This window comes from Notolabrus celidotus, chromosome 13 (genome assembly GCF_009762535.1).
Source record: "Notolabrus celidotus isolate fNotCel1 chromosome 13, fNotCel1.pri, whole genome shotgun sequence".
NCBI classification, from domain to species: Eukaryota; Metazoa; Chordata; class Actinopteri; order Labriformes; family Labridae; genus Notolabrus; species Notolabrus celidotus.
In genome coordinates this window covers 23,029,487-23,051,546 of record NC_048284.1, presented here as the reverse complement: position 1 = coordinate 23,051,546, position 22,060 = coordinate 23,029,487, and the positions used below count along the sequence as shown (strand labels likewise).

The following is a 22,060-nucleotide window of genomic DNA, read 5'->3' as shown; positions in this document are numbered from 1 at the left end:
ACTTTTACTCCACTACATTCAGAAGACAATTACTGTACTTTTTACTCCACTACATTTCTATCAATGCTCTAGTTACTCACTATTTTTGCTTTGAAGTCAGCTCATGAATTTCCTTCTCTTTTCTGAAATCTGATCCCTAAGACAGTAAAATTTGTTTGTGTAGTTCTGTTTGTCTCAGTGGTTTAGTCGTAACTAAAATCATGCGTCTCCATGGTTGAACGTGGAGCAAACACAGAGCAAATTTCACTCAGATCAGGCAGTTCGTGTAGAAGTGGTAATGATGGCTATAATTCTCCATCTGAGCACCCATGTCCATATCTTCAGCCCGTGTTAGAGGTTTTTGAAATGAAGAACGATATGTATCGTTTGAAATGTTCTCCCTGTTTCCCACTCTGCCCAAACATACAAACATTCACTGTCCAATCTGAGAAAGCGTGTTGAGCTACATAACATTTGTTTCATTCCAGATGAACATTACAAACTAAGTTGTCTGTGCTTTGAGTAACTTAGTGTCTGTTTTTATTCCATGGTAAAGTTTTAAGAGATTTCAAGTAATGGTTTCTAAATAAACATAATGTAACAGAATGTACTCCTATGCATTCTTGACTGCATTTATGTATTTTGAAAATACAATGTTTTGAGATATTTTAAGAAGTACTTGAATGCTTAAGTATTTTTAAAAGGCAGTACTTCAGTATTTTAACTCAAGTAATAATTTGACAGAGCAACTTTCACTTGTATTGGAGTAATATTTGACCTGGAGTATCTATACTTTGACTTAAGTAACGAAGCTGTGTACTTGGTCCACCACTGCAATTAGTTTACTAATCGTCATACTTAGACATATTTAACATAGGCCATAGATAGGTTTTTATTTTTTATAGATTTCATTTATACATCTTATATTCTTATGATTACCTTTACATCAGCATGCACAACAAGGCTCTTAATATGACTTGTGCCACTTAATAGACGCAGCCACTGTTTCTATTCATTGCATTTATCCTGTTTTGGTGTGAATGTATTTTATCATTGAGGTCTGTCCAAGTTAAACTAGCATAGAAAAAGTGGTCCCTTAACTTGTAGCCAACCTGCCAAAGGATGGGGATTTTCATTGACATAATCATTGTCAGTTTTCAAGGTGCATCAGCGCTTCCTGATAGCTGTGTCCTTGTACATAATGCAAGTTGCGCCTGCTGCTGCTGATTGGGCATATGTTTCCTTATTAATCATTAAGTAAAGGCTGAACTGCAGTCCCTGGAGGCTTACATGGTGATACATGGAGCTGTTAAAATGCAGGCCTCTTACTTTTAACTAGTATTATGTACATACTCAATTTTTGGTGGGCATTTTTGTGAGTTTAAGTCAGATTAATGTATGTTCTATTATCATCACAAATCAAGCATTAAATGTAACTAATGCTTGTCTTACCCAAGAGCTTCTAATCATGTCACATGATTGAAACAAATGTTTGATAACTCAAGACTGGATTAAAAGGGAGAAAAACATGTGCTTCATATTACCAGCAGAGTTTAAATCAGCTTATGGCCAATGTTTAAAGCTATTGACAAAGTTTTGCAGATTATGTCTTAGAAAAAAAACATAGAAACAGTCCCTCTGGCGTTAATTCAACAAACTGACCTGTTGCCAATGTCTTAACTGTTTTTAAAAATGTCTTGAAGCATCTTTCTTCCACTACTTGTGTTTAGAAATGTAAAAGTTAATGCTTTTGCATATTTTTTTCAATATTGAAGGGGCCATAAGATCACTGACAAAAGATTTTGGGTTTGTTCAAATCCTTCAGTAAATATGAGGCTTCTGCAATAAGACAAACCTGCAAAAAAATAAATAAATAGACAAATGGATCAATACCTGTGTTTGAAAGAATAGCCATGGACAAAATCAACAAATATAGGTTCTGATTTTATTTACATTACCACATAAAATCTTCTTTCCTGAAGTGGCAATTAACACCTTACACTGGATTGACTCTTAGCCCCTGATATTCATGTAGACATATACAAACCATGCATGACTCGGTTATTAGTTTACCAAGAAAAGTTTGAATAACGGGAAAGATGTACACAGACTACTATAAATGAGTTTGATTTGCTGTGTTCAAGATGCAGCATCAGTCTTATGCAATGTGAAGCTAAATATGTTTTACAGGAAAGAAGATCAAGTGTTCATTCTGTACAAACTCCTCTAGTCAAGTCTATTCTAAGAAATGACAAGTGAGGTACTGGTGATTTGGAAAAAAAAAATTCAAGAAAGTGACAAGCTTTCCCCTTAAGGCTGTGGTATGCGTGTGCGCTGAAGCAAATATAACATTCTTCTGCTTTTCCATAAATCAAGGTAATAAATCAAAAAAAGGATACAGTACATCCAGTTTGAAATCCACAATGATACCTTTGCGGTGTATCAGCAAGAGTTTAAAGTTCAAAGGCGAGCATTCATTCGCAACAACCCACACTAGCAGGAAAACGCACATCGTCTTGTACAATGCGTAGCATGCAAACTTAACCCACTTAACCATTTGCTTCTTATAATTTAATATTTGAGACAATGACTATAACACTTATGGTTGTAGCTACATGCACAGACAAGATATAACAGCATAATCCTCACAACTTGCAGCTGAGCTTTTTCCTTGCTAAAATAAAATATGAACTCTCTCATAGCACTTAAACCTCGAAAAAAAAAAAGCACAATATTGGCTAAATAAATATGAAATAAATCACCATTTTGACATGTGCCCACTATTTTGGATAACTTCTTACATCCTGTTCTAATTCCAAACTTTCTTTTGTCCACCACTAAAAAAAGAAGATATCAAAATATATGGCTGCCTTAATGTTTTGGCAAAACATCCACTTATTTCAACAATGTGCATAGACAAAAAAATGTGACAGTGTGTACAGTGGAGTGGAACTGCTTTCAGAGGCTGTACTCTCGTGATCATGTATGACGAGGAAAAACTAAAATGTTTCCTATCAGTGTTTGATTATGGACACAAAACTGATCTCTTGTTCATGTTTTTATAACCCCCCTCTCTGCCACCTTGGTCCTCTTCAGAGTGTTTTGGGTCCATTGATGGTTATGAGGAGCTGAGTCCAGAGTCGGACTCAGCGCTGCCGGCCCGGACCTTGGAGGTGACGCAGGGGGCCATGGAGCACGGGATGGAGTAGCAAGAGCAGTTGGAGCTCTTTAGGGTCTCCTCTGTGATAACCTCCTGCAGGGAGTGCTGCTCCTCTATCTGGAAGATGTTTGGCTGCTCTCCTTGGTCCTCACAGATCCTAAAGAAAAAAAGAAGAGACATCTTTCAGCAATTGCATCATAAGAAATATAAACTGGTGCCACACAAGTTTCTTTAAATGTTAGACGCCATTGCAGTGCTTGACTGGTACAAAAACACATCGCAGGGATTAGTAACAGGGTTGAAATATATATGAAATATATCTTTGTTACCGTCCCATGTAAAAACTGCAAGTTGTCACACTGTATGTTAAAGTCACTACAAAGATAATCTAGTAAACAAGAGTTGTTCATCCTAGCAGAAAATCTTTTTACCCTTACAAGAACAAAATCTTCGGAAGATTTTTTTATAAAAAAAAAACTGATTCAGATTTTTAATTTTTTTTTTTTTTTTTTTACATATATTGAAATGTTATCTATTAACAAAACAACCATGTTATAACATCCATCAGTCAAGATGCAAAAAATGAACAGCAATAGCTCGATCAGCATTGAATTCAATCGTACAACAACAACATAGCTTCACCAGGGTTAATGTTGACAGCTAAGGGTTTGATTGTGCTGGTTGCTGTTTTGACTCTGATCATGTCAGTAGTTGCTGATGAATTGAAAAGAATGGGTTATCACATGTTTTGCCCACTTCTCAGCAATTAAGGCTCAAGTGTGAAATGAATGTCCTCTATTGTGTGCTCTATCGCAGTAGAGGTGATACAGAAAAGCTTTTCCCTGAGTGAGGGTTTTTCCCCACTATCTCCACACAGAGCTCTGTTAATCAGCTGCTTGACTGTAGATTTAAGGTGAGCACGTATTGGTATGAAGCCAGTGATGGGATTAAGGCAAAGTGGTATCAATCATGGAATCTTTTGCAGAGATTTAGAGGGACATCTGGAGGAAGTTAAGTTGAAAAAGTCCAAATAGTGCAACTTATGAACCCAATCTGTTAAAGCAAGAGTCATCGCAGATGATAAATCTAGGACTTGAGCAAGTTGAGCAAGAAATTCTGATTATAGTATCATGACACAGCCGTTCTAGACTAAAAGCAGTGCAACCATTCAAGCTTGGAAAGAGCGTCCAGTGCAATCACCCCTTTTATGAAGAAACCAAACAGCAGGACAAGCTGAGTGCCTCCAAATGTGAACATTGCAAATAATAGAAAATTAACTTATGCAGTGACGTCTGACTCACTATATGTGGGGATAAATAAAAGTACCTAAAGTGCAGGTTGCTTTCAGGAATATGTTAATTAAAACATCCATCCAGTATCCTCTGATCACATTTACAAACTCAACACTGTGCATGGTTTGGTGCTGTTAGGTGTAGACGTTGAGCTTAAAATCAGCAGCTTAAACCAAAATACACACATGTTCTGATTCATTCAGACACCAATATGTCAAGTAACACTGATTCATGCAATGAACAAGCCATTCACTCTTTGGTGCCTCTTTGGTCTTGGTGAAAGAATGAGTGCTATAAAAAGCACGAGACAATGACGCCTTTCAAAAATTCTACAAACAAAACAAAGGCGTTAGAAACAGGACACCTGTAGCTGACAGCTAGGCGGACTAGCTTAAAAATGATAAACATGGCAGTTGACCAATCAAACGACGGGGCTTAATACAATCTATGCTTTTAGAAAATCCAAAAAGATTAACCAGCCATTGTGATTATTATATAAATCCTTTTCTGTTAGAATGAAGGACTCATGAGAAGTCAACCGTCTTGCATCATTGTTAAGGAACTTTTAATGTTCCTCATTAATGCATCAAATGTGGGTTCTCAGGCAGTAATCAGGGGGAAACCAAAATCCAGCCAGGGGGTGTAAAGTGAGTACATAACCAAAACACAGCCAGGAACCAGAGAGACATTACGGGAATCTGAAGAACCTGGGTCAAAATATGGATCCAAACATTCACAAATTCTGTAAAAAAAGAGGCACAGTTATAACAACAACCTGGAGATGTTCAAGGGTCTACTTTGAGATGTTTGTTAGAGTCAAATCTTGATCAATAGAGACTGCTGGGCTGTAATACTGAGTTCAAATGTAAAGCCAGCAGGGATCTGTAAAAGTGGAACATAAACTGTTTACGGAGCAAATGTCATTGTATAGTGAAACACAGAAGTGAAACGGCTGAGCAAACAATCCCTGCTGACCATGCGGCTTTGTGAAGGCTGGAGGAACTTGTTTCATTCTGCGAGGAGGCCTAAGAGCTTTATGTAACGGCTTTGGCACTCACATGTTCGATGAATAATCAAACATTTTATCAGGTGCCAAGTGGTAAGCATGATAGCCAAAGGTTTATTATATAACTCTGAAAACTGAACAACTGTGACAAACTGATAAAACATGCTTTGTAAACAGTCAGTGTTATGACGGTAATAAGCAGGGATTACATTAATAGAAATGAAAGCCCTGCCTAATAATGATTGTGTGAACACAGACTGAACTTGACACAGCCTGTCAGACAGTACAATATGTAATGAAGGGTGTTATGTAACAGGCAGAGATTACAGCTAGAAAACACAACTAGGAGAATCAACACAGACTTAGCATGAAAGTCTATAAACTGAATGTTGGTAAAGGAGGACTAGCACCTCCAATATCGTTTCAATCTATGCTGCTTTTTGCTGATCGTTAAAGATAACAGAGAATATATTTTTGTGGTCTTCTCTAAATGATTTGGAGTTAAAGGACCCAGCCATAGACCGGCCTCTTGAATTAAAACCTACCTATCATAGATGAGTCCATCAATCCCCTGCTCTCTCAGCCTATTTCTGTTCTCGTGGTCGTTGTTGTCTTCTCCCCAGCTGAACACCACCAGGCCTTTGGACTGAGCATCCCCGATGAAGGAGAAGTTTTTTAGCAGCTCCTCAGTGTGGGCACTGATCCCCTGAAGAAGCAGGAAAGAATGAATTAAACATTTATTAAATATCAAACACAAAGTGGGGTTTGTATGTCCCCATCACAATAAGTACAGTATAAGTCAGCTGAGCTCCATATGAGGATTCAACAACAAAACAGAAGATATTTTCAGATTATGCTGCATAAGCTGTCTGGACTCAGTTTCTCCTTTTGTTTAGACCACTAAGGATGTCTTGCTCAGAGACAGCTGACACAGCGCCATACAAGCGTACTTGTTTATTGTGAGGAATTCTGTTTTGACTGGTGTGAGAGCGCTGGCCTACTTCTGTGAGTCTGAAGGTCACTGCAGCAATACTTGTTACTAGACGGTGAAACAAACTCCAAATATTGATCAAAGCACAGTTTCTGCTATTTTCATAACTAAGCACCAAACATGGGGGGACAGAGCCTTCTCCAAAGCCTCCCCTACCCTCTGGAACTTTCTCCCCACACATATCCAAAACTGCTCAGACCCCTCAATATTTAAATCTCTATTAAAAACTCACCTTTTTAAGTTAGCTTTTAATTTGTGATTGTACTGTTGTTTCGTTTGAATTGTGTCCCTTGCTTGTATTTATTTTGTCTTTAAGTTTTTGGTCATCGCTATATAAATAAAATGTATTATTATTATATGTTTCACCATTCTTACAATTAGACTGTAGTTTGGTAACAGTGTCCCAATGTGTGCAACTGTAGCTCTGAAACCAGCACTATACTGCAGACTGATTTTGCTTTGCAAGTAGAGAGAGCATCTGTATCTTAAAACCTGTCTTCCAATTGGATTTACATACTGGACGCCTTATTTGCATCAAGGCATTTGCATACATTGTCTGTTTCATTTGATTTGAGCCCTGTTGTATTATTCTGGATCAGTGATGTGATGCACCCGAATAAACATTAATATGAAGTCTTGTATATTCAGTGGCTTCTTTGCGATGAACACTTGATTTCGTGTCAGAAATGCTCACCAGTATATTCTCACTCTGGGCGAAACTTATGGCAATCTGAGTGGTCTGGCAGCGGATGTCCATCAGCTCAGGATACTTCTCTGAAATTCCCTGAGTCAGGAAGAGGATGGGGTATTTGTTCTGCTTCTGACGCACCCTGTAGGGAAACAAGTTATAGGGTAATTGGCAGCTGCATTTCTGACATCACTATGTTAACTGAACATCTGTTGACTAGATGAAAAGTCTGAATAGACATGCAGTCTCTAAAAAACAACCTTCCCAGTGTATTTTCATTTGACAACCATGTGTGCTAATTTATTGGCTTTTGTTATATTCCATGAAATTTGTGGGATTTTGTGAGAGGACTCTCCATGCAACAACCAAAGTCTACATCTGCTTTGCATGGTGGAGTTACTGTGTTTTGGTTTATCAAATCCATGCATATTTTATCCTCAGTAGTTAACTGTGCTTACATGCTGCAGACATCAGGGTCGAAACAGGAGAAGACGATGCGTCTCTTCCCGCCTTTCTGCAGCACACAGGACAGGACGATGTCGAGGTAAGTGTTCATGTTGAAGTAGGAGGACAGATTTCCATCCCATGACCCATCCTGTCAATAAAGAAGCACACATAGAACAAAATGAATAAATAAAGTGAATCTCCACACTCTACCAGAGACCAGATTAGCCCTGTTTATTAAACAACTGATGAGATTATTGATCCCTGGTGTACCCACTTTCATTTGGCAGATCCACTTGAGCTCAATGTTGAAGCCCACATGCTCAGGGATACTTTGGAAGATCTGTGGAAGACGTATATGAGAGAATGTTTATCATAATGTTACATTTGGAAGACAAAGACAATCAAAAGTTTACTGTGAAGAGAGAAAGTAAGAAACAAGTAAATCACATGGATTTTTCTGGAGATTAAAAAAACAAGCTCTCTGGGGTTTTTAAAAAGTAAACTTAAGACTTACCTTTTTAATCTGGCTTTTAACTTGGAGTAATTTATTTTTTAGCCCCGGACTGCATTATTACCATTATTACTATTGTTCTAGCATCATTTTTATTTTTTATTTTATTATATCTTATTTTAGTTTTTCTGATTTTATTGTATTTATAATATTGCAATGATTTTATTTTATTTTTAAGTATTTCATATTACTTTCCTTCATCTTGTTTTAGTCTTGTATCATTTTACCATTGCTGTTGTTTTCTGTCTCCCTTTTTTTGTGAAGCACTCTGGGCTTCATGCTTGAATGTGATATATACATAAAAATGAGTTGAGTTGAGAGTTTTTATTTCCTACAAGTAGAAGTGAAACCTCACAGGCCAAACAAATACCGTTCAGATAAAAAAACTACTCAATAATATAATGAGTTATTTTAAAGTGATTCACCTGTGAGAGTGAGGGGAATGGCTTATCCTCATCGATTTCATGATCGTCATCATCCATCAGATCTGAACAAACAAAACAGATGTCTGTTAGTGACAACAAAATGATCCTTGCTGAGGTAAACAAGCAATCTTTGATCTGAACTGAATCCATGCTGGTATTTTATATGTACCTACATCTTAGTTATCTGTGTGCTACAAAAAAAGAATGACAGCACATAGCTCTGAAACATGGCATGAAAAGTTGTATGTCTGGTCCTGTCAGAGGATAAAGAGTTCCAAAAACACACAAAGGAGCCCTACCTTTGTCACTGTTTTCTTTTATTGCAGTGGCATGGGCCAGCTGTACAACGACACAAAGCATACAGATTAAACTGTCACACTTTTTGTTTCCAGAGAATTTCAGATCATTTTAATGAACATGAATTAGTGCTATCAGTATATTTTTTCTTTATATTTTCATTCATCCCATCCATCATTAGTGTGTTAACTGCACAAATACAAGAACCCTTTGCACCCTGTGTGACTGCATCTTTGCATGATTGTTCAAAGTTCATTTTTCTATATGTATTTCACAAACTTGCACTCCTCTGGACATTTTTATCAGGTTTTTACCTTCAGGAGCTGCAGCTGATCAAAGGTCAGGTCTTTGACTGGCACTTCAATTAGCTCCAAAGAAGTCTTGTCATTTTTCTGAAAGGATTAAACAGTTTTCAGTGCTGACACCACATTTTCCTCATTTATATCAAGGAAACACAGATCGCTGAATGGAAAACACCAACACAGCAAGAGAAGTTTAACATGACAGATTTGAACACTGTGAAACAAGCCTTTCTTTTACCTTCTTGGTGGATATGCAGCATGTCAGATCATGGTATACAATTGGAACAGAATCCTTGGAGAGGTGAACATCAAACTCCACATAGGCTGCACCCTTAAGAGACAATATTAACATAATTAAAAGGGAATCATTTCAAAGATATTTATCATATCATATGCTGTAGTTGTGTGCCTCACTTACATGCTTTGCAGCACTTTTAAAGGAGGAGATTGTGTTCTCAGTGACTCTGTGGTGCCTGTGGAGCACAAGGAAAAGAGGATTTGTTTACAAGGAGCCAGTGCAGGATATTCAGAGGTACTTGCTCACATTGTTATGCTCTAAACTATTTGGTCTTGGTATGCACACTATGTAAGACACTCTGAACCACTCAAGTTTGTCCAGTAGTATTACTGGGACTCACTTAGCTGCGTGTGTGCTGCCAGCTCCTCTGTGGCCGACATCAAGAGTGCTTCTTTTCTTCCAGTACTTTGTAAAGGAGGAGCTCATGTCACACTGCAGCCCCTGGATGGGTCGGATCACCAGGTAATCCACTAGAACAGAGTAACAAGTGTGTATCGTGTGAACTGGAAAGTAAAGAGTCAACTTTTGCATGCGTACACACACTCTTAATCATTGAAATATTTTGTGCAAAAGCTTACCTCTGACTTTACCGATGGTCTGCCGGGAATTTCGACCCATTATGGGAAGCGTGGCAACTCCTGCGTCCTTACCGCTCTCCTGAAATGAGGAGGAGAGGAGGCAAGCTGTGCCCACATAACCTGGTTGAGCGTCACCCTGGACGACATGCTCGCCCAGATCCTCCTGTAGACAAACGAAACAAACAAAACTCCAAATCAGTACAACTGCGAGTAAGCCCACATACGTACTGATCCCTTAGTCATCTACTAACCCTCCAAGAAATTAGTAGTTTCTATTTCTTAAGAACAGTAGTCCTTGCAAAAGTAATATGGGAGGAGTGTTCATATTGTCCAAAACTCAGGTCTAAGATTAATTATCAGAACATCTCCACACTGTTCCCCCAAATTCACCTCAAAGAACTCAAAGGTGAGCTCCAGGTTGTCCGGGTCCATGGTGTGGATGCTGTACTCGGTCCACTGAGAGGGCTCCAGTGCATACCCACACTCGGGCTGCGAGTGACGGGACTTGTAGCCATTGGCACTAATCATACTGGTCTCCAGAGTGGTGGTCATCTTTTGCCATGATGTCGGACTGGGCTCATCTTCATCATCATCATCCTCTTCCTCCTCAATGCCCTCTAATGTCAGCTTGATTCTGTGTCGACAAGTGAAAGAAAACAGATCCAGTCAAATGTACTTGGAGGGTTATTTCAGCTTCTCTCATGGTGATGCTTAATGCAGGGTTTTTGTTTCACTTAGGTTACAGGTCAGGTTAGGTAATAGTATCAATGCCATGCTACTCTGTTCTGTCTCATGTCGCTTTTAAGCAGAACTTTCTCTGAGTGGTGTTGAATTCCTCCACTGTGTCATGCTTACCTGAAGCGAGACTTCTTGAATTTCTTCTTGGTGATGGACACCGGGGACACCTTAGAATAGTGCAGACGCAGGCGAACCTCTGTCTGGCACGTCAGCCACCCAGAGTCCACACAGTTCAGTCCATCTGCAAAAAAAGAGAGGGCGCACACAGTAAGCATTAGACGACAATGTATGTCCACTTTGTCTCCCATGACTGCTGACAAGAGAGCTGGTGGCGGTGACAAAAGCAGGGAGGAGACGACTGTTTGTTTTGTTCGGATAAAAGACCAGGAAAAATAGGAAGTCACAATGAGTGTCTGTAGGGAATGTAGTTCCCACGCATCAGTAAGCAATGTAGTTTTACGATATGTGTACATTGAGCTTCAACCTGCAAAGCAAAGAGTGCCATGCTATGTTTTTTAAATCAGACTTACTGTGAACTCCAAATTGTCCGTCATCAATATTCTGGTGGGAAGCTGCACAGAAAGAAAAAGTGTGTTAAAAACATGAAGCAGGAAGTGTAAAAAAGTTGAGGTCAAATCAAACCAGAGCAAGAGGAATATTTGAAATCGTAGCTACAACTCTTGAAAACAAGATGGAGAATTCAAACACTGCTCTGAATATGATTTGCCTGAACTTTGTAGAACAGTTTAAAAAGTCACAGAGGTGAATTTAGTAGAATGATTATAAAACAGCTTAGAATTTAAATTCCTCTACTCCTATGCATTCCTTTTCTACTGAAGAAATAGTTACAGTTGGATTTGCAAACAATGAAACAATGGGGGGACAGGCTGGGGTCAAAGAGGACATGAAGCAGGGTGCAGATAGGGTGGCAACTGCTCTTCCCATCCAGCTCATTCTAAATGAGATTTTTCTGTTAGGCCACCATGATGGCGTCTCCACTAGAGAGGTCTCCAGTAACAGGTCATCACATATACCCTGTTCCACAGTGTGTCCAAAAACTATTCCAGAAAGTGTAACCTCTCATCTGTTCCAAAGTGCTGAAGCATGCAAGAAGCTCCTGAGGCTTACACTGAGAAACACTGGATTTTAATTTTGATATTTATGTTTATGAAAAACAGACCAAAGGTTAGCTTTTGACCTTTTCTGATCACACTAACCCTTTTTTCTAGTCCCACATCTGTTTAGTTACATAAAGAAAAGTGCAGGGAATGGGAGGTCTACAGGGGGTTTGAGTATGACACACTTTTAACCGCAATTTCAGCTCTTTATTGTTGTTCTATACCTGTGGGGCTCATCTTGCGAGGCTGCTGATGGGTCTCCCACACATTGACTATCACTTGACAGGGACCGCTTGCACTCTGCAATTCCAACGTTGGGTACAATGTTAGGGTTTTTACATTAGACACAATACACTGCTTTTTTTTCGGCCCGGTCTGGGAGCAGAGTGTGAGAGAGAAATTGGAGCTGCTGTAGTCACCAATCCCCATTTAGGGCTGTCAGCCAGCAGGGGATGAAATCTGAAAAGTGGATTTGTTAGTAAAGAGGGAAAAAAAGACAACTCTTCAGTGACATGAATCTGTTTTTTTTTCTGTATTGGAAATCATCAAGCTTTGGTAAAATACATCTGTAGCATCACATTTGACCTCAATCATTTTAAAGTGTTAATATAGGGGCTTCATGAACAATGACACTCAGGAAAAACTCCAAACACTGCTCATGTTAAAGCTGCTGTTGGTAGTCACAGAGTAAACATCTGTTCAGAGAGAGGGACTTTGAATGTCAACACTATCCCTCCCAACCAGATTTCCTCTTACCCCCTCAACGCAGATCGGTGTGTGTAGTCATGATAGTACCGGACTCATAACCAATCGGAGGACTAGGGGCTGCCCCTTAACCAATCAGGACAGAGGATAGGAGATTAGCTATGGTTGGTCCGTCATAACGGGAACGAGGGGAATAATAACATTGCTTGATATAAAGGCATAGGGAAATGCAGAGAATTCGCAATAGTCTCAAATTACTTCACTTACAGATGAGTACCGATGGGTATTATGACCTTTTCTCCAAACCCAGCAGAAAAAAAGTAACGTTTTTTACACCATTTCTACCAACAGCAGCTTTAACTTGAACCCAACTTATATCAGTTTGCTTTCATTTTCAAACACTGATTATTTTCCCTGACATATTCAATTTGGAGTGATTCAGAAGTGCAGACATCTAGGGACGCGCCGATGTATCAGTTGAACATCAATATCAGCCATGACATAATCAGCAATCTGTTTTCACACTTTTTGTTTTCTTATGCTTTCCACTTATTTTATTTCATGATCAAACGTGAAAATGTCGGCAGTGTGGGAGTATTGCCCTGTCTCTGAGTAAGATCAGTGACCAGCTGTTTATAAGACATGTTCCTGTGAAATGTCAAGAAGAGGGACCGCTCGAAAAAATGTAATACTCTCACAGACACAAAGGATTAGGAGGACATAATGGAAGAAACATCAGCTATCAGTGAGTTATTATTTTAAACAGCGTTATCAGCATCTGCCCCGATTTTCAGAACCAGTGCATCTCCAGTAGCATCACATGGCTTGTGTGTAGTTTATAATACTCTCAGCACTGTCTGCAGCACAGGAAACATCAGGGAAAGACTGGTTGCCAATGTATAACACTGCATATAACCTTCTGAGCACCTCCGTAAAGTCATATCTGTGCAGTATTAATGCTCACAACTTTTTTCACACTGACTATAAGAGTCCACATCTATCAACCACCATATCAGTAACCTCCTCTGGAATGGAACTTGGTCTTTAAATTCTACCACTGGTCACGCTCTGGGGTCTATAATCAAGATAAAAGGTGGCATGCTCTGTTCTGCTGCTAGCGTGCTCCCACATGCATATCAGTAATCTCCGTTTCTTACATTTCAAGCATGACTCAGACCACATGAATAAGTCAACACACTGGTACATGTTAACTTGTCAAACCCTGCAGTGTGAGTTGAAAGCTAATGCCAAAGCCAAGGTGAGGTGCTTCACATTAAGTTTACCTAAGTCAAATTCCTTGTGTGTTCAAGCATACCTGGCCAATAAAGCTGATTCTGATTCTGATTCTAATTAAACAGTACCATCACAAAGTCAAGTTAGGGCAGTTTCTCACACAATGGGACCCTGCCCTTGAACTAAAAAAACAAACATAAAGCATGCCAAAAAGAGACAATGACAATGTGAACAGCTTTCTGTCTCGTTCTCCTACAGGTAATTTTGATCCCATGTGCGTTTGTGTTCATCTATATACAGTCGAGCTTAGCAGAGGATCAAACGCTTGGATTAGAGCAAGCCAGCTGACAATTTGCTGCTTAGTCAACCTGGGTCTGAACACTGACTCATTAATGTTTCTCAAGGCAAAACCACAGATCAAGAGACAGTGCTACACAAATCTTAGGCCTGATCTTTGCTTAAACTGTGGTAATTACATCTACTGTTTTTAAATACAATTTAAAGAAAGCAGAGGAAATGACAGAGCTGGTTTCTCTGCTTCCAGCCAACGAGCTGAAACAGAAAACCTGTTATCATCACATAACGCAACATGCAACAATGTTCACACTTATCCTACATTTGCTCATATTTATCTTAAAAGCCTTATGAGTAACAGCCAGTATTGCTGCTAAAAGATTATTTTGAGCAAGCTGCTCTGCACTTTTAAAGTTACAGTGTTATCGTATTTAAGGCTCTGCTCACCTTTGACTCCAGAAAGAAGCCTTTCAAATACCGATACTTGTAGACAGCTCCTTTGGGAACAGTGACAGTTGTAGTCCACGTGTTCCTGTCAGATAATAACACAGAAGTTAACATTTTACGATGATACTGTTACACATTAACATCATGTTTAAAATGCATGAGACTTTACACTGACAGTGTAACCTACCCATCGGCCGCATCAGGCTGTAAGGTCACAGCTTTTTGATGGCTCCAGCATCCCAGGGCTTCACAGCTACCAACAACTGCAATCACCTCACCTAGAAATGATCAGATTGTTTTATATAACTCCTACATACATTAAGAAAGATACCTAAATCACTCTTTGTATGTTTTACAGCATTTTTATGTAGCATTTGTCTTATTTGAAAAGTTAATGCTAACAAGGTCACAAAACAGTCCACATGGTGCTCCCTGGTTTGGACAAATACGTGCAAATGCATTACTTGGGGGCAGATTGCAAAATCTCTTAGTTCTCGCTTTAATAATAGATCATCGTTGTTGTTGTTGTTTTATTTATTTTTGTTTTTTTCTGTAGTCACTGTCACTGTGGTTATATATATATATATATAAGGGTCAAAGACGAATAAGGATTTGAAAATTGAAAAAAACCCAAAGTGGCTAAAAATGCCTATTTAGACACTTTCTATCTTTATTAGAGTGTTCTGTATACAGCTCAACAACAGGAATTTGTTTTAAAAATGCAATAAACATTTTTCAGTGAATCACATGATTTTTTCCGTGAAAAATTTCCTTCCTGGGTAACGGAAATGGATTTGAAAATTCATTAAAATATCTATAATTCTTGTCATTTAAAAGTTATTAGATAACTAGAGTTAGAGCACAACAAACAAATACTGCTCAGAAAACAAGATTTTTATTACAATTTATGTAATATATATGGACATTTTCACTGAAATGGCTTCATTAGTTCCTGTTCATTACACATTATTCAATGACAAAAAGAGAAAAATGATGGAAAATGTCTTAAAATGTTTAACAGTAAAGGTAAAAGCTTTGTTATTATATTCTCAACTCAAAAAACATGATTGAGTGGTATATCATGAAAATCTGGGTTAAATTACTTGACTGTCATTGTTACCCGGAATGACATGCTGTTAGCCAGGAATGACCAACGCAAGATTTCAGGATCAAGTATTATCATTAAAGGCTGTTTCAGGAACATCATTTTTAACAAACATACTGTATTACAAAGAGACTGGCAACTCTTAAAGATTTGAAAAGATGTTTTTTTTCTTTCATCTTTTAATCTTTAGTTTCATGCAACAATGTAACTTATGCAGAAATGCAACTTCAGATTCAGCTTCAAGAGCGGATTCATGAATAGGTTCTGGCGTGTTGTCCATGAGTTCATTAAGTTGACACATTGCTTAACTAATATATCTAAGCCTTTTGAAGTTCTTTTTAACTTAACTGCCTTGTCATTTCATTACTACATTACAATACCATTCTCTCTTTTTCTAAAGATACTCAGCCCTAGCTCCTGGGTCAGCATTCTTCCTGGCCCTGAAAAGTCTCTGCCTCTCTTTGTTAGACAGCTGCATCTGGAAGGACAAAACTGAACCTTAAATATCAAAAGCTATACTAAAACCTTATTTGCCTGAACTAGCTCTGCAGGCTTTGCAACTTATTAAAGCATATTATTGGTTCATTTATGGGCAAAAACTTCATAAAAATCTATGATAATGACCAGTGTTGCTATCATTGAATAATGTGAAAAATAATGACAAAAAATGCCACAAAAGTAAAAAAATACATAATATTGTTATTAATATAATATAACGATATCAAGTCAATGCCTAAAAAGCAACATATACTAATATAAATCTGTATTGATTAACCTGTCCACTCTGGATAACAGAGGACATGTCCTGGGTAACAGAAGATCTTTGTTATCCAGGGAGGACATATCGTTATCCAGGAAGGACAAAAACAATATTTTCCCTTTATAATCAGGCACTAACTAGTCATACTGTGTAAAATGTTTGCTTAACCTTCAACACACCAATGTCATATTTAACATGAGATAGGTCATTTTTAAATATATAAACATAATACAAGTTTTATTAGCGTTATCCAGAAAGACACATGATTTGAGGACATAGTGCACCAGTGACCGAAAAGGTCAAAATATCAACATTTTAAGAGAGACTTTCTGACCATGTGATATCTTTTGGGGGTCCTCCAGAAACTGTTGGCCGATACAATAGCCTGTCACATGACTATCCAAATCCAAATATGGTAATATATAGCCACTTTATGTGTGTTACCCAGGAAGGACATTCGTAAATCCAAATATGTAGACAAAAGTATTTCTTGCATAAATATGTAAATAAGCTCAGTATTGTGACAATATTTGTGGGTATCATTGCAAATATCAACACAATTATGCCCCAGTACATAATTAATTCTTTTATTAAGATTTCTGACATTTTTGGCATATTTTTGTATTAGATTTTAAGCCCGGACGTTATCCAGGAAGGACAGTTCTGTATTTTTGAGCTCAATTGCTCTTTAAATTTGATTTTTTTAATAGTGAAAACTCATATGAGTAGGTAAAGTGGAGAGAGTTGAGTATTGTAATGTGGTATTTTTAAAACTTTATATATTTTTAACATTATAATTATGCTTTGGACGACAGAAATGACATGCCACGTCTTTGACGTTTCTACTTGTCCGTCTCACTTTACAACAGGTATGCGGGGAGGGGGAGGGGTAGGGAGGGGTGTTCTTGTTCATGTATGTTTAGAAAAACAAAAACCATTGTATGAAACTACACTGTGATTTATATCTGCTTTTTGAAAAATTTAAATTATAAAAAAATAAATAAGAGATCATCTATGTAAAAAAGTAATAACGATAAACCAGTATATTACAGAGATTTGTTTTAAAGTGTCATGACAGGTGTACTGTCTATTCTTTAAATGTGTACAGTAGAGTTCAGCAGCTATGTTACCTGGGGATGTTTCTCCTCTCACAGCCAAAGTCAACTGACAGGTCTCCATAGTGGACATAAACAAAGTGATTGATGGCAGGAACAAGCTAGAAAACATAAATAAGTTTACTGTATTTTCGTATAAACTTTACTTAAAGAACAACAATACAAGTAAAGCGATATGATTATTAATGTGTGCAAAGTGTGACTGCTGGCTGTGTTTAAACTGTGATTTAAAGGTCGTTTAAACACATTCAGAGCTGAAGAGAAACCCCCAATATTACCTTGTTGATGTTATCAGCGGTGTGTCGACTCTCTGCAGCCTCACAGATGGGTGGATCAGAGATGAACTGCTCTGCTCATCCTGCAGGGAGACATCTGTCTGAGGGAAAGCGAAGCTGAGCAACCCGTCGGTCCACCGCCACCCATCGCCGTCCTGTTCAACGTCAGAGAGCGGGACGATGTGAAGATAAATATCAGGAATAAAACATAACCCCAGAAGTATCGCACTGACGCTACACAAAGGGTTCAACTCATCCCACACAATGGATATTACAACAGATGATCTTACACAACGAGTTAGCACTTCTAGCTAGTGTAAGCTAACAAGAACAACCAAAAAGCGTTATGTCAACGAGAGGAAACACGTCACTTCCGCTTTGTGCTTTCAACTTAAAATGTCTATTTATGAACTTTCTGCAACACGACTACACTGGGCATTATTTAACTAAGAGTGTGTAATAAATAAAGAAATAGTGGATTGAAATACATTATATGTTTTATGAATTTATTTTCCAATACATAAACTCAATACTGACCTTTTTAATCTAGCTTTTAATTTGGAGTAATTTATTTGTAGCCCTGGACTGCATTATTTTTATTATTTTTTAATATTATTTTAATCATTATCATTTTAATCATTGCTTTAACATTTATTCATCTTATTTATTTATATATATATATATATATATATATATATATATATATATATATATATATATATATATATATATATACATTTCTTGTATTCATCTAATCTTGTTAATGCTACCTTATTTTTAACTTTTCTTTCCACTATTTCATATTTTATTAATTTTACTGTATTTTTTTTATTCTATTTTTAAGTATTTTATCATAATCATGCCTTTTATATTTTTACTATTGCTGTTGTTTTCTGTTTGTCTGTTATTCTGTGAAGCACTTTGGGCTGCATGTTTTTATGTTTGAAAGGTGATATAAAAATAAAGTTGAGTTGAGTTGATTTAAAAAAAAACTTTCATTAAAACAAAATTGAAACGATGTGTTTTAGTATTTTGGGGGGAAATACCAGATACCACATTTTTGGAGAGCATTTTTCAGGACCTCGATGACTTGTCTTCTTAGATAGTGCTTGCAGCAAATTATACAGCAGCACCAAACACGGACAACTTGTTTGTCCTGCTTTAGCACACTTGCACATATACTTATATAGACGTTTTTCGACCGAGGGAACTTTACCCCGGAATTACGTGAATTTCGACCAGTTGGACTGGACTAAGGTCTAAATTTAGTTACATTCTGTCTTTGTTGTCCGTGTATTGTTTATCTGTCGTTTTATTTGCATTTGCACTGCTTTGCATCTGCCATGTGAGGAACGCAACTAGGTTCAGCTGTATACAAGCTATCTAGATGAATGACAATAAAGTTTGACTTGACTTGACTTGACACAGTCACACAGTCACACAGTCATACAGTCACACATTCTAGGCTCAAAACAGATGGTGCTTTTATATGAATCAAAGTAACTTTTATCGTGAGCTTCTGTAATGTTTTACAGTAGTATGATTATGTTTATTATTAGTAATATAGTAATATGACCATGAGTTGTAGTTACAATAATAATGTAATATAACATAATATAATATGGCAAAGATAATTATAATACAATTATCTATTTACCCTTGAAAAACCTCTCAACTATGATTTACTGGTCTATTGTCCCACCACTTCATTCTGTTTCATTTATGTGTGTTCTTTTTAACCTCTTGCGTTGCATTTTGCATTGCATTGTTAAAATTCCTCCTCTCTGTCTAAAGGGGTTTACTTTATTATTCAAATCATGCTTTGTTTGTCGAAGCACTTTGTAAACATTTGTTTTTAAAGGTGCTATATAAATTAAGTTATTATTAACAGTGTGGTTTTAGGCTGCTCATTTATGAAAGGTTGTGAGTGCTTTTCTAACTAAATGAAATAAAGCAAATATAATATTATTTAATTATTCCCCTGCTTTTTGGTGCCTTAATTTTGAATGTGCCATGTCCGTTGTTCGTGTTGTGTTCTGGTCTACTTGACGGAGTTGGTTCATACCGCCCTGCTCCGGATCCGTCGAGGGTCAGCTATGCTGCGTTCAGGTACCATCAGAAAGAACGCTAACACTAGTGGAGTACATGTTAACGCCTTTAAACTTGTAAACAAATGATGCAGTGGCTTACTTTATCGAGTATCTTTCTTCCAATACAGCATAAGAACTTATCAAGGCAAAAAGTAAATAACGAGAAAAACTTTTTTTTGCTGAATTCGACAAATCACAAACACTACTTTACGGTACCGTTACTATCAGTCAGTATAGTGCATTGCTATTGTTAGTTCAGTGACCGGTTTACCATTTCAGCTGTAGTCCAGTGCTCGTCGTAATTTCTTACCGAATGTACTCGGTAATAATCCGAGTCCATTCGGTAATAATCCGAGTGGTTTAGAATAGTTCATTTACTAATAATTTCACTAACACACCCGACACAGGAGTTTCCCATGTTTGTATAATGCTGCATCAGCACGCGTCTGTGTTTACCACAGACAGCACACAGACCAGGGCAGCTCAGGAAAATGTACCTCGAGGAAAATTATCTTGTACAGTAACAAGGTAACAACAAATGTGGACATACCGTCAGCAGAAATCGATTGACTTCAACATTTTCCAACAAGGGGCTTGTTATGAACAGGAGGCGGCAGTGGGACCTTAAATAGAAAGGGTGTTCCCGTCATGACGTCACGTGTACTGTATCCTTGACCATTGAGCGAAAACATAATCCTCACAGGGCTGAACATGAGTCTGGATCATAGGTCTAGATAACATTTTCTATGAACGTGTGTAGAGTGACGTAAATTAAATGCAAATACTCGACAGCATCGTTGTTAGATGCTCGTGGGTCAACACAGCTGATGAGTTGTCACTGTTTACTTTTCTAGGAAAGGCAGGGATCAGCTGACCAAGCCTCTGCAGGGCTCACATGTCCCATGTTTATCTAATGAACTTCAGAGGTTTTCTGCCATAAACACTTTTACTCTCAGCTTCACAGTAAGTCCTACCATGCTGAACAACAACCTGCAGCACTTTTACTGAAAAGTTCAAGATGCTGGCCACGAGTATTTAATGGCATTTCTCTAACCTCCTTAAAATGCTACTGCATCCTCTGGGCATTGTTGATGTACAGAGTTTGTTGTCCAGAGGACTGACTCATGTAATGGACATTACTGTGCTAGGATTATATCAGCTCTCTCATTTATTCACAGGACTCAACTCAACTCAACTTTATTTATATAGCACCTTTCATATAAACATGCAGCCCAAAGTGCTTCACAAAATAACAGACAGAAAACAACAGCAATGGTAACATTAAAAAAGGCATTATTATTAATAAAATACTTAAAAACAAGATACAATAAAATCAACACAGTAAAATTAATAAAATGAGCTAGAAAAGTTAAAAAAAATAAGGTAGCATTGACGAGATCAGATGAATACAGGGAGTAAAATAGATACATAAATAATTGAATAAGATAAATAAATGTTAAAGCAATGATTAGAATAATAATAATGCTGTCCAGGGCTAAAAATAAATTACTCCCTTGACATAAATGGCCCCCCTTGACATTTGATTGCCACCTCAGGTGCCACCCTAATATCCTGAACTATGATTGGCTACAGCCTATGGTTGTATCAGAGTCAGGTGATCAAATAGTCTATTTGGACTGTTTTGCAACACGCTGCTGTAGCTTTTTTATTTATTTTTACATTTAAATGTAGCATATTGTCTTTTGTTGCTCCTCTGAACTGAAGAAAAGCGTAACACCTGCATGTTAGAAGACAGGTGTATGGGAGAAGAGTGAGTCCATCAAAAATTGCAAACTCTTACACACAGTCTATCTGTCAAACATAAATTTATTGGCAACATTTTAGTATTTTGAAAGTCTCTTCTTCATGAGTCTTACAATAAATAAACTTGGAAGATTTTATTTTATTTATTTTTGGGGGGGGGGGGGCATTTTTGCCTTCATGGATAGGACAGCCGAAGAGAGACAGGAAATATGGGGAGCAGAGAGGCTGGAATCAAACGTGTGACCTCTGCGACAAGGACCACAGCCTCTGAACGTGGGGCGCTTAGACCGCTTGGCCACCAATGCCCCGAAACTTGGCAGATTTAAATGTGAATGTTCTGTTGTGTAACCTTTTTAAAGTTAAGAAATTACCAATTATAACATTTGCAATATTCTGATGACAAGTGGAGATCCAAATGGTAAATAAATTATATTTATTTATT

The 22,060-nt window shown here is 37.7% G+C and overlaps 1 protein-coding gene across 8 annotated transcripts; it reads right to left on the bottom strand.

Moving 5' to 3' along the window:
- Nucleotides 1–1,904: 1,904 nt before the first annotated feature.
- On the bottom strand, nucleotides 1,905–20,573 carry gpcpd1 (glycerophosphocholine phosphodiesterase 1). Of its 8 annotated transcripts, none has more exons than XM_034699371.1 (22): nucleotides 20,405–20,573; nucleotides 17,768–17,919; nucleotides 17,505–17,590; nucleotides 15,995–16,092; nucleotides 14,697–14,787; nucleotides 14,510–14,594; nucleotides 12,055–12,130; nucleotides 11,243–11,284; nucleotides 10,830–10,953; nucleotides 10,365–10,608; nucleotides 9,975–10,137; nucleotides 9,737–9,866; nucleotides 9,517–9,571; nucleotides 9,337–9,429; nucleotides 9,111–9,188; nucleotides 8,799–8,838; nucleotides 8,500–8,561; nucleotides 7,838–7,903; nucleotides 7,575–7,711; nucleotides 7,123–7,258; nucleotides 5,983–6,143; nucleotides 1,905–3,296 (listed from the first exon to the last, which is right to left on the bottom strand). In XM_034699371.1, exons 4-22 carry the CDS (start codon nucleotides 16,041–16,043, stop codon nucleotides 3,098–3,100), a joined length of 2,031 nt encoding a protein of 676 aa, XP_034555262.1. In that variant the 5' UTR covers nucleotides 16,044–16,092; nucleotides 17,505–17,590; nucleotides 17,768–17,919; nucleotides 20,405–20,573; the 3' UTR covers nucleotides 1,905–3,097. The 8 variants fall into 8 exon arrangements, with proteins under 8 accessions (XP_034555262.1, XP_034555263.1, XP_034555265.1 ...); XM_034699372.1 differs by lacking the exon at nucleotides 20,405–20,573 and adding an exon at nucleotides 18,055–18,178; XM_034699374.1 differs by lacking the exon at nucleotides 20,405–20,573 and adding an exon at nucleotides 18,055–18,177 and having other exon boundaries at nucleotides 16,024–16,092.
- Nucleotides 20,574–22,060: the final 1,487 nt, after the last annotated feature.